This window comes from Microcaecilia unicolor, chromosome 12, assembly GCF_901765095.1.
Source record: "Microcaecilia unicolor chromosome 12, aMicUni1.1, whole genome shotgun sequence".
NCBI lineage: Eukaryota > Metazoa > Chordata > Amphibia > Gymnophiona > Siphonopidae > Microcaecilia > Microcaecilia unicolor.
The window spans coordinates 43,057,800-43,070,787 of NC_044042.1; the positions used below are offsets into that span (position 1 = coordinate 43,057,800).

Here is a 12,988-nt window from a genome sequence, read left to right on the forward strand (position 1 = left end):
CTTTGGGGTTCTGCATGGAATCTTGCTACTCTTTGTCCTGTTTGTTGTATTGAATAGATTGTAAGCCCTGTCAAGCAGGGACCGTCTCTTCATGTTCAGTGTACAGCACTGCGTACATCTAGTAGTGCTATAGAAATAATTAGTAGTAGTCTTTGGGATTCCGGAATCTTGCTACTCTTTGTTATTATCCCTTATTTGTCCTGATTGTCTGTCCTAACAAGACTAAGCTCTGTCAAGCAGGGACCGTCTCTCCATGTTCAGTGTACAGCGTTGCGTACGTCTAGTAGTGCTATAGAAATGATAAGTAGTAGTAGTAGGTGCAAAACTGCAGATTTACGTTAGTATTCAATAATGACAATTCCACATGTAACTGCTGTTAAAGAATTTGCACCTAGTGCACATCATCCCGTTGCCTGAATTTTGACGCTTTCTTGAATCTATCCCAATGTGTGTCTCAAGACCAGACTTATCAATTTAAAGTCTCAAAAACTCACAGCAGGAGCTGATTACTGTTATCAAACATATAAAGGGCAAGTGACCGACTCACCTGCAAATACGCAGTAGAGTCGGAACACAGAGTGTAGAATTCCAAGCCCCGCCTCCACCAGCAGTACAGACCAATAGGGAGTAGGGCTTGGACATGGACGTGGAAATCGGAGGAGGAGGGAGCAGGAGTGAAGGAGGGGCGGAACTGAGGGAAACAGATGCTGAGGGGAGGCAGGGGAGAGAGCAGGGTTGGTGGACAGGGGGAGGCCATAGGAAAACAAAAAACTAGCCCGTTCTTACGGGCTTAATGGCTAGTATAGTAATAATGCTCAGCGCAGATCAATCACTTTTCCCTCTCTCTCAATTCATGGTATAGCAGAATATATTATCAACCTAGAGTAGACCTCAGCGGTAAATCATTTCACATAGGAATCACAACCCATGGTTCACCAACTCATCGGTCTTACTCAAATTTTAATTTTATTCAAATCTAACCTATCAATAATTTATATGACTATATTTCCAAATTTTCTTCTTAATCAAGTTCAAAACTTTAGTTTATTTAGCTTCACAAGGGACCTGCACTCAACATGAATCATGTCTTGCCAGTTGGGCTGCATCAGACTATGGTCATCCGCAAAACCACGAAATGCAGAGGAATGTTCATTCAGAGTGAGAGGACCTACTACTACTACTACTACTATTTAGCATTTCTATAGCACTACAAGGCATACGCAGCGCTGTACAAACATAGAAGAAAGACAGTGAGAGTGAGAGGACCATACCCTGATGCAGCCCACCTTGCGAAACATGATTCAGGTTGGTTGCGAGTGCCTCTGTGAAGCTAAGTAAACTATTTTAAAGTTTTGAACTTGATTCAAGATGAAAAATTTAAAAAGAATGAAAAAATATTCATATGAATTATTGATAAGTTAGATTTGAATATAAATTATTAATAAGTTAGAGTTGAATAAAATTAAAAATTTGAGTAAGACCAATAACGAGTTGGTAAACCATAGGATGTGAAACGAGTTACAGCTGAAGTCTACTCTAGGCTGATATGTGAATATATTCTGCTATACCATGAATTGAGAGGGAAAAGTGATTGATCAAAACCAGATTTAAGCATAAGTAACATCACTGCATCCTTGGGGTTCCAAATATTTGGACGAAACAGGAGCCTGATTTCACTTGTTTTAGGACCACGATCTATAGTCTCTAGGGGGGCAATCACCTCTCCCCACTGCTCCCTGGTCCTATTTATGGGTTCCAACATCTCAAGCCTGGCCCTAGTGTGTCTTATAAGTTACTGTTCACTAGTGCAGCAGTTACCTCTGGGGTCAGAGTCTGGGAGCAAACCTCTGATATTCAGACTGCATGAAAGCTTGTGAAAAAGACAAGAAGAATGGTTATTACTATTACTTGTACTCTGCTGCAATTAAATAAAACTAAAGCAGCAGGAGAGGAGGGGAAGGGGGATAAGGCGTAAGGGACTGTTGACTCATCTACACTTGCAGAGAATCAGCAGAATTTTACATTCGCAAAACCAGGAGTTCTTTTAAATCGGAGATCAACAGTCTGAAACAGCAGATCTACCTCTTCCCAGTGCCAACATTCAAAATGAATGAACCCAAACAAAAACATAAAGGTCCCCCCCTTCCCTGAGGAGGGGAATAGGAGCAGCTGTAAGTGGGGCCCCTCCTGTACTGCAAGGGTGGCTCAGGTAAAATTTATACCATTGTCTCTACCCCTATTGGTTCCTTGGGAAGGAGGTGAGAGGAAAAAGATAGAAAACTCATCAAGGCTAGAACTCCAGTTCATTAGGCACTCCCTCATTCTATTCTGGGTCGGGAAGATGCAGTCTATATCCACAATGAATATCCATGAGAGAGATTTCCACGCACTGCCTCCACTGCATGCATCGACAGGCATAAAGGAATCCTGTGCAGAAGGAATGGATCCACAGAAGCTTAGCTGAAATTGGGTGGCGGGGGGAAGAGGGGTTGGTGGTTGAGAGGCTAGGATGGGGGAGGGCAGACTTATACAGGGTCTGTGCCAGAGCCGGTGATGGGAGGCGGGACTGGTGGTTGGGAGGCGGGAAATACTGCTGTACAGACTTATACGGTCTGTGCCCTGAAAAAGACAGGTACAAATCAAGGTAAGGTATATACATATGAGTTTATCATGGGCAGACTAGATGGACCGTGCAGGTCTTTTTCTGCCATCATCTACTATGTTACTATGTTACTATGAATAGTTGCTGTGGATATCCTGAAAATCTGACTGACAGGGGAGCCCCTTGGACAAGTTTGGGAACCACTGGCCTAGGACCAAAAGTACTACTGCTGGAAAGACTTAGGGTTACCATAAAGCTCTAGGTAAAAGAGGACAGATTGAGCCAGTCCAGAATTTTACTTTCATTGCTTTCAATGGAAGTAATTTCGCTAAAGCCTGGTATGTCTACCTTCCTCCTATTTTGCCCGTCTATAAAACCTATGGAGTAGAACATTCTACCTTGGTGTTCTTCTGCTACCCACTTCCTCCTATGACTTTGACCTGGCACCAGACCTGGAAATAAAGTAACAGATGTGTCAGCCACGGGTTCTTCCCATGTGTCACTTTACTTGCTCCCGAATGATAGCCAAGCACAAGTTGGCTGAAGTGGTTTAGATTTCAGCTCCACAGATGATCTCTCGTTATTTTTGTACAGGAAAGTGTTGTGCTGTACATAAGCATTTATCACAGGTGGAGAGTAAACATTCAGCCAGGGAACATAGAACATAACATATTACATCTACAAATGAGCCAAGGTCAGTGCTTGAATGCCAAGTGCTTGGGATACATTCAGGTCCAAAGGCTACGAGCACTCCTGCCTCCAGAGATCTTGCCAGCTAATAGATTGTACAGGTTGAGAGCTACGATCTAGACAGAACAGGTCTAAACTAAAACTGGACAATTCAGAAATTCAGAGATGGAACTTCAGCGTTTTCTTCAAACCCACAAGCTAAAAATAACTAGAGCCAAGCCAAGTCAAACCCAACAAACAAAACCGCCCGAAGAGCTCAGCTTCAAATGACATGTTGGTGAATACCTTTCTTGCCAACCTGAAGAGCACTTTTCAAAACTCTTAATTTCAATCATCATGGTCTAATTGAGTTTTGGCACAGATATAAGCTATAGTAAATGAATCTTGCCTTGATGAACAAATTTTTTTTTTTGTTACATTTGTACCCCACGCTTTCCCACTCATGGCAGGCTCAATGCGGCTTACATGGGGCAATGGAGGGTTAAGTGACTTGCCCAGAGTCATGCCCTTGACTACTATCGAGTGCTTTGAACTCGGCAACTACACCACACTTAGCTGCTTCCTCAATAGACTTGCTGTGGGTCTAGTCCATTTAACATGCGATAAAACCATTATTATTAAAACAATAAGAGAACTAGTGAAATAGCAGATATAGGGATATTTTTGGATACCTTTTCTAGTCCTCTTTTAAGTACAGCAGGTCTAAGGAAAGGGGAGAAGACCATGGAAAAGACTGTCACATAGCTCAAAACTGACAAGAAATGGACTGGGTGAGTTTTGGAAAAGTGCTCTTAAATTTTTTACTGCAACTTTATCGAGTTTGGATGTGATGTTGCATCATATATCTGGGAGGAGCTCCACATTTTAGCCACATTTTTAACACGGTTACCATGTCCCAGCTGCTCTCCAGTACCAAAGACACCACAGGGCTTGGGATAGGAGAAAGGTAGGATGGTGGAGCAGGGGAGGAATAAGTGGATAAACCAGGAATAAGTGGATAAAACTTCCGAAAGTGGGCTAATGTGGGGTATAAATGTCATCAATAAATAAAACCTAGTGGGTTTTAGTGACGTGGGGAGGAAGAGAAGAGGTTAAGGGAAGTGTCCCCTCCATTCAACCAACCAATGACAAAACAATTGGTCTGTGAAAAAAGCATATACACACACAAAACAGGTGTGTTCTACAACCCATCTAGCTGTCCATGGATGCTTCCCTAATGAGCAAGTCCTTCCAGTGTAAACTCATTAAGATGTGCCAGCTCATTTTATCATCCCACACTGAGATGCAAAGCATCAGAAGGGAATACAATGTACTCAACGCAGCCCAACACGTAAGCTGGAATTCAGAAAGGACAATTATGACAAAACTGACAAAGTAACCCAACCCAGAACAGCTCCAGATGACACAAGTTAACCCAAATCTGTAGCGAGACAAACTTGAGACACTTGCAGGTTCTGGGCATGTGCCAATGCCCAGTAGCTGTAGGCAAACCATAGTACAAACCCTGCCCATGTATGTACTTGTAACCCAGTTAAGAGGTGACAGCATTGGTACTGCAGACCCAAAGTTACCTAAACTTACCTAAAGTTAAGAATTTTCTAAAATAAGTCAAGCCTTGGACCTATAAAACCCTAAAGGGGTCACAAAATCTCAAAGCCTAGACCCAATACTGCTACCCTCATTTACCCCAAAGGGGGCCAAGGTTATGATCACTCCTGACTTCAGAGATTTTTATTTATTTTTACATGACAATGAGCATGTGCAGCACCTGTAAAATCCCTCAAAAACCACAACGCTTATGCTGCAAGAGAATGTACACTGTAATAAATGAAAGGCTTTACTGTTCACAGATTTCCAACTTGTGCTTATTAAAAACCTTTGAAAGTAGATGACTGCATGACCGATACCTATGCACATAATCTCCCTCCTTCGCCCCTTCACTGTAAGGAGCAGAGAGCCAGAGGAAGGTCTCAGCCTGAGGGGCACATTTTCAGGGCACATGATAATGCCTTGCTCCACTTACTCACCCACCTTCCCTGCACATCCTCCTCCCCCAGGGCCTGCTGCCAGAGTAGGAGACAGGAAGAAAGAGGAAAAAAAACCTGCTTAGTTCAGTGTACACTGTACATACTGTACCCACAAGTCTGGCAGCTGGCCACAGCTGGCAGTGAGCCAGGGCTACGATAAACACAACCCATCCAAGCCAAAAACAAAGAGGAAGGGAAAAAAAAAAACCAGATACACACTGCCAAAGGTCATGGGGGCTACGGCATGCCAATAGCATGTATTCCATGAGAAAGTTCCCCTGATAAAAGCAAACTGCATATGAGAATACTGATCTTAATAAAAGAGTGAAGAGAATGAGGCAAAGAAAAACCAGCAAAAAAAGAACCCCCAAAAAACGTGTGTGCATGCCTACCTATCTTTCAGGTTACAGAAAATCATATTAAAATATAGAAATACAGATTATTAAAAAAATGAATAAAAAGTGATTTCTATTATTGAACTAACTCAGGGGTTCTCAACCCAGTATTCGGGACACACCTAGCCAGTCAGGTTTTCAGGATATCTACAATGAATATGCAAGAGATAAATTTGCAGGACGTCAGGACAATTCATACCACGCAAAGAGAATCGGCTTCCCGCTTGCAGAATCAGATCAGCTGCTGCAGGCTGCAGCAACGCGCTGGCCCAGAGACGAGCTGAAGACACAGAACTTCGGCTGGCGGGGATTGGGGACCCCCGCCAGCACAGGTACTCGATGGTGACGGGGAAGGGTTGGCGACGCCGGGGGAGGGGTCCAGGGCCAAATCTGAGGGGACACAGGCCCCCCCAGGCCCTACGTAGCTACGCCACTGGTTAGGTCTGGGGTTCTTCATGACTTCAAGAATGATTTTCCGGTTTGCACTTGTGGTGAATGCGGCTCCTCGGTAGTCAGTGTCTTAGGTGTTTTCAATTTGTAGACTAACAGTGGATAGATAAAGCCTAAATATTTAGAAATAATCTGGTGAACTGCTCCAGACAGATTTTTTTTTTCTGGACAGAGACAAGAAGATTTCCCTTTAACTTCTACAAGGAAGGCCAAACTCAGTGGCGTAGCAAGGGGGGAGGGGGGGGGCGGGAGGGGCGGTCCGCCCTGGGTGTCAGCTCAGGGGGGGTGCTCCCTGCCAGCTCCCCCCCTCGGCAAATCGACCCCCCCCCCGACCACCTCCCGCACCCTACCTTTAAAAAGAATATCGGGAGGCGAGGCGCAGCGCCTCCCCTGCACGTAAAAGAAATGTGGACCGTCGGGTCTTCCCTCGCTCTATCTGTCCCACCCTATGCTGACGCAACTTCCTATTTCCGCAAGGACGGGACAGACAGAGCGAGAGAAGGCCCGATGGTCCATATTTCTTTTATGTGCAGGGCAGGCGCTGAGCCTCACCTCCTGATATTCTTTTTAAAGGTAGGGTGCGGGAGCTGGTCGGGGGGAGGGGGTGTCATCGTGCTGCACCTGGGGGGGGGGTGCAACGGTGAACTGCCCCGCCCCGGGTGGCAGCCCCCCCTGCTACGCCACTGGCCAAACTCAAAATCTTTTGAATGTTTCTATAGGATATGATGCCCAAACTCAATTGTGCAAATTTAAGAAGTCAGTTTAGAAAGATTTTCCCATGGGTTAAGCCTTCTTAACATACAGAATAGGGACCTTTCTAAAAAATCTCATAGCTGTGTATACACATTGAAGTATGCTAACGAGTACTTGGATACGTGCAAGGCATTCACTCCAGGGGGCAGAGTTCAGGCAAAGTTGGAATACACGTGTGCACCTTACAAAACAGAGTACATGAACTAAATCAACACATGCCTCAGAGCAGGTGCAAGGTTTTGCATTTTAACTTGTACAATAGAGAACAGTTCTGGGAATCTATTTTTCAAAGGCACACATACACGAGTTTCCCTTTGGGAGGTTGCCTGAAGATTTCTTTACTTGCAAGAGATTGAAGATAATGAAGTTAAGCGTACTGTTCAATTATGATCAAATGAAGCAATTATAAATGAGTGATTATACGGAACTTTTAATCTTGAATATAAAACAAAATCTTTTTGGACCTATGAGGAATTAGGTGTGTAGCCAGTACCTATAAACTATGAATGGTACTGAGTTCACTGTCTGATGGTCTGAGACCCAGATGCATCAACCAAACGTTAAAAAATCAAAATCGTAAAAGTGCTTAACGAATATGAAAAAACGAAGAATGCTAAAAAGAAACACTTCAGAAATGTTCGGTGCGGTATTGAAAAGAAGGATGTATCACACATTCGCTATCCCCGTCGTTAAAAGGCCCCTAAAGCATGCGCAGAGCAGCCAAGCGTTATGCTGGCTGCTCTGCGCATGCCGCAAATGTCAAAACAAAAAAAAAAAGCCAAAACACATACACGTGGCTACCCAGTCTGCACCAATATAAAAGCACAAAAAAAAAGGATCGCAAGGGGGGCAAGGGCGCTCGTCCAGAGCGTCCTATATGGACGGCCTTGCCCCCCCACCCCCCGCTGCTCTCCGCTTTCCGCCGCTTCCCCCCCCCCACGAAAAAGCGAAATTTTACTAGCCCCCGTCCCCCTCCCTTCCTGTTCCTCTGTTTTGCCAAAGCTCCGCCTCCCGTCATTCCTCCACCCCGTGCCCCGCCCCCCCCTGAGGTCGACTACGCCGCTCCCCCTCTCCACTGAGACCCCCCTCCGTATTACGGGCCCGAGCAGCGCCTCTCACCTCTTTCTGAAGGCGCTGCATGGGCAGGAAGAAGATCTGTTGCATCTGTTGTTGGCCGCAGAGTCTTCATGACGTCTCTTCTTCCCTGGCCTAGGCCCGCCTCCTTCTGACGTAGGTAACCTACGTTGCTACTATTTGAGATTCCATTGCTACTATTTGAGATTCTACATGGAATGTTGCTATTATTGGTGATTCTACATGGAATGTTGCTGAGTGGAGGAGTGACCTAGTGGTTAGATCACCGGTTTTGCAATCCAGAGGTGGCCGGTTCAAATCCCACTGCTGCTCCTTGTGATCTTGGGCAAGTAACTTAACTCTCTATTGCCTCAGGTACAAACTTAGATCATGAGCCCTCCTGGGACAGAGAAATACCCAGTGTACCTGAATGTAACTCACCTTGACTTACTACTGAAAAGGTGTGATCAAAATGTAAATAAATGAAAATAAATATATTACAGGAAGCAACACTTTTTCTTCTGAATTAAGTAATCCCTTTAAGTCATGACATCATATACTTTTGGATCTATATGACTGAGCACTGACTGGTCAATATTCAAAACGATTTAACTGGACAATGAAACGGCCACCGGCCAGTTAAATTGCATGTTTGGAGCTATCCGCTAATTTTTGGCAGCACTTAGGGGCCCTTTTACAAAGCGTTGGTAAGCCCAACACGAGATTACTGCATGCTAAATTGGAACTACCACCGGCCCAATGCGGCTACCGTCAGGAGCTCTGGTTTGAGTGTGTGCCATTTCTAGCGTCCTGGAAAAATTTTTTCTAGTGCAGCGCTAACGTGGTGGTAATCGGGCATCGCCGCACACTGCCTAGATACCACCTCAATGGGTGGTGGTAAGCGCTCCCCGGCACTTGGCCATGCAGAAAGAGTCATCTTGATGCAAGGCCATTTTTGTTGTTTGGGCTTTTTACTCGCTGTGGTAAAAAGGGCCCTGATGTTCGGGAAAAACAGCCCCCGCCACTACTGCAGGGCCCTTAGCAAAAGGACCCCTTAACTGGTTATTGTCACTGAGAATTTGTGGTTAGTGTCTAAGTGAAAGCCATCTATTTTGGGGGTGCTCTGGGGGTGAAGCTGGCACTTGGTTGGTTTAAGTACCAATATTCAGCTCTTAATCAGCCTGGGTAACTGCATAAATGGGACTGCACAAGAACAGTTATTTTTATGTGGCAACTCACGGCCTCTTAAGTTTTGAATATCAACTTAAGCAGCCACGTGTTAGCCAGCACGGCATAAACCAGATATTCAACGATGAAGCCCGGCATTGAATATCTTGGAATAATGCCGGCGGCAGTCAGTAAACACAAACCACCACCAGCTACTTACCCCTGAATGTTTGAACACACCATTTTTTTAAAAATTCTTTCTGTTTAGAATAATTTATTCGTTAAATTATTGAGATGGACTTATGACTACAACTTATTCTAAAAGTGGAGGACTGAAGTGATGGTCCATTAACATATAAAAAATTTCTGAAAACCTTGAGTGAAATGTATGTCTCTTTGGGAATTTCGTTTAATAGCACTTATAAAATAGGCATTATGTTGGCAACCTGTTATGAAATTCCCCTTTTAGGAGACAAGTTATGACACACGTTCACAAGTCTAAGATCCCTGGAATATTCATCAGGGTCCTTGAACGCGACCCACTTCCATTTCCCATTATCAGCCAAGTATTCATCGGCCAGTGCAAAAGGTGTCAACTTTTCTCATCCTTTGTCCAGCTTACCTCCTCTGTTCTTCTCCATTTAACACAGGGGTGTCCAACATGAAGCCTCCATAATCTTGGGATACGGCCCATTTGATATTTTTAGCTACATTTTTTACTAGTTAATTATCTAACAGACATGATTTGGAAGCACTGCAGAGCTATCTGGTAGAATTTCAGAAGAGATTCACAGATTTTGACGAGTATAAATCATTTTGTAATAGGCTAAAATAATCATTCAGCCTGCATACATATGGATTTCTGATGGAAACAGAGAAAATGATGACAGAGAACAACCATATGGCCCTATCAAGTCTGCCCATCCATACCGACTACTAACCCAGATTCTCTGTGTGTCCCACTATTAAAAAAAAATTAAGGTAGCCCACTCAAACATGTATTTCTGTTCATTTAGCCCATTCTTGAAAAACCCTGGTTCCACCCCCGCCCCACACACATATTAAAACATCAGGTCCTTGGGTGCCAATACAATAATGCAGGATTGCTGTCCAACCTGAGGGAACCTACCCGAGTGTGCCAGTAAGTGCATTCTCAGCCGTAAACTGTCCAAGAACCGCTTCCCACACAGCTCACAGCCATAGGTCTTCACACCACTGTGCAGTTTCCTGCCAGATAAAAAGAAAGGACAAATATAAGTTTCTTGCCTTATTTTCATAGATTTCAGAGTGGAAATACTTATACTAGGAACATGAGTAGCATGACGGAAATCAAGAATATGGATCAAGTAGGTTTGAATCTTAGTTAGTTACAGGTCATCGGAATTTGTGGTCCTATGTCCTCCACCTTCTAGTTACAAGACTATCCTGAAAATACATTGGATTCTTTTACTAAATGCAACCGCAGCTTACGATATTAACTTAAACTGTGTATGAGTCTTTGAGAAGACACAAAGAACCAAGTAGTGCCACCAATGAAATAAAATGAGTGCCAAGAAGGTTCTCTGAATATCCCTTCTGATGCACCTTGCACTCATTATAATGATCCCCGAACCCAATGGTGATATCCACTCACAGCTCTAAAAATACCCCTCAGTACAAACCCGTGACCATTGCAGGCCACTGACTGATCCAAAGAGTGCAATGCCTCTGTTATACAGAGGAAATGTCCACTAGAGAAATCATGGAAATTAGGCCAACACCTCTGGGAACTTAGATGGGGGTTATTACTTTAGTTTGCATTACATTTACCACTGTGCCACCTTACTCCTCATTAAAAAAGTGTTAATTCCATTAAAAAACACTAAACAATCTTCAATTTCACAGACCCAGACCTTGAAAGCGCTGCTCAGACACAAGCTTTTCACATGACAATGAAGCTCAGCTGGAAAACAAAAGCCTTAATGATTGTCATTTTCTGTGATTCCAAACAGTGCTTTCCTGAAAGTAGTGCTTCAGCCCCGGGCCAGAGCTGGCTGGGCATGGAATCAGAATACACAGCAATGGTCTGGTTCATGCACAGTTCTGCCCTGGCAAAATAAAACCCCAAGGAAGCAAGATTGGACCTAGAATGTAAACCGCACTGAACAATGGAAAGGGGATATTAGCGGTATACAAGAACTGAATTGAATCAATGGAGAGTCAAGAAAGAAAGAAACACCAGAAGGCAACAGAAAGTCATGAATTTGGTTCTGCCAATAAAAAATCATTACACCAGACCAGAACGCCACATCTGACAGAGTCACAGCTAGAAAACTAGTTCATAAATTGTTTTTACCACAATTGAAAAGTTCTCTGAAGGTGGCCCACAGAGCAAATGGCATCTGGCATGGTATTGAGATTAGATAATAGTTAACAGTTCACGGAGTTCTATTCAAGTCTAGCCAGGGCAAAATACATGATCACCCTTCTAAACAGTGCAATTCGACTCTAAGGGACACTTTTACTAAAGCGAATTCAGATTTGTGGTTAATGCAGGATTTTCCTGCATGTCAAAAGAAGTGCATTAGATTTGCAGTTAATTTTTTTAATCCAATTTATTTTCAGGTCATGAGCTAACGTCATTAGTGCGTGATAGCTGCCTAGAGTACTTTCACATTAACTCTTCATTAGCCAGTTAGAACACGTTAAGTATAATGGGCCTTATTCTATAAAGGTTATGCTGCTAAATTTATGCTCCTAAATTATGAATGTAATCTATGTTCCTACATACATTTAGGAGCATAAATTAAGCTCCTAAATTCATGAGCGTAAATTTAGGAGCATAACCTTTATAGAATAAGGCCCAATGTGCAAACCAGCTAACGCATCCATGACCACTCTCCACCCATACTATGCCCCCTCCCAAAAATATTTTTGAAAATTCACTAGTGCGCAAAAACAGGACAAATACTGAAAAAACCCAAAGAGAAGTTACGCTGAAAAAACAAGATCAGCATAAGGGTGAGGTTAATTTCCCTTGATAAAGCCGGATACGGCGAAACGGGACCCCGTCGGGAAGGAATATAAAGCTAAGTGCCTTATGCTTAAATACTGAACATAAAGAAAGAGCATTAATATTACTTGCATATTTCAATTTAGGAGGTTATTCAGCCAATGAAGATCTTACTCCGTGGATCAGAACACAATAATTTTTTCTGCACCGGAGATACAGAGGCTTTTCCTCCATCATATATAGATAATTGTCACCACGTCTTTGCAGCCACTATTTAGCATTAAATTTACGCACAAAAGGCCATATTCTGTAAATGGCGTCTAAAAAATGGACACATACAAAAAAAAAAGCACTTAGCGCTATTCTGTAAACTGCACCTAAAGTTTGACACAGTTTATAGACTAGTGCATAGGCCAGGGAGCGCATCTACATTGACACCACTAAAAACCTGGTATAAATACCCACGCCTAAATGTAGGCGCATTCCTCTGAATTCTATAACTACGCGTGTAAATTTGAGGCATGCCAACACACCCACACTCCTCCTGTGGCCGCAAGTCCCCTTTTCCGCTATGCGTGTTAGAATACAGCTCACAAGATATACGTGTAAATTCTAATTATTGCCAGTGCTGATATTTGGTTATCAGTCATTTATCACTGATTGGCTTATTCAATTATCTAGCGCGGGTAAATTGGGCACGGACCCAATTTAACTCCGGCAACTCACCCACGCCTTATATAGAATCCTTAATGTGGAAACCCCACATTAGGACAACATTCTTGAGTGAAAGATCCCCTGAATGTTCAAGTCATAAGATGCAATATCTAGAAAAGTGGAG

General features: G+C 43.4%; 1 protein-coding gene across 2 annotated transcripts in view; it reads right to left on the reverse strand.

Annotated features, from left to right (window-relative positions):
* The window catches only part of ZBTB16 (zinc finger and BTB domain containing 16), a 294,044-nt gene that overhangs the window by 158,403 nt on the left and 122,653 nt on the right, over window positions 1-12,988 (reverse strand). For both annotated transcript variants that reach the window (XM_030221434.1, XM_030221433.1), the window contains exon 3: window positions 10,288-10,385. In XM_030221434.1, the coding sequence (XP_030077294.1) occupies window positions 10,288-10,385 (98 nt within the window). The remainder of the gene's footprint in view (window positions 1-10,287; window positions 10,386-12,988) is intronic.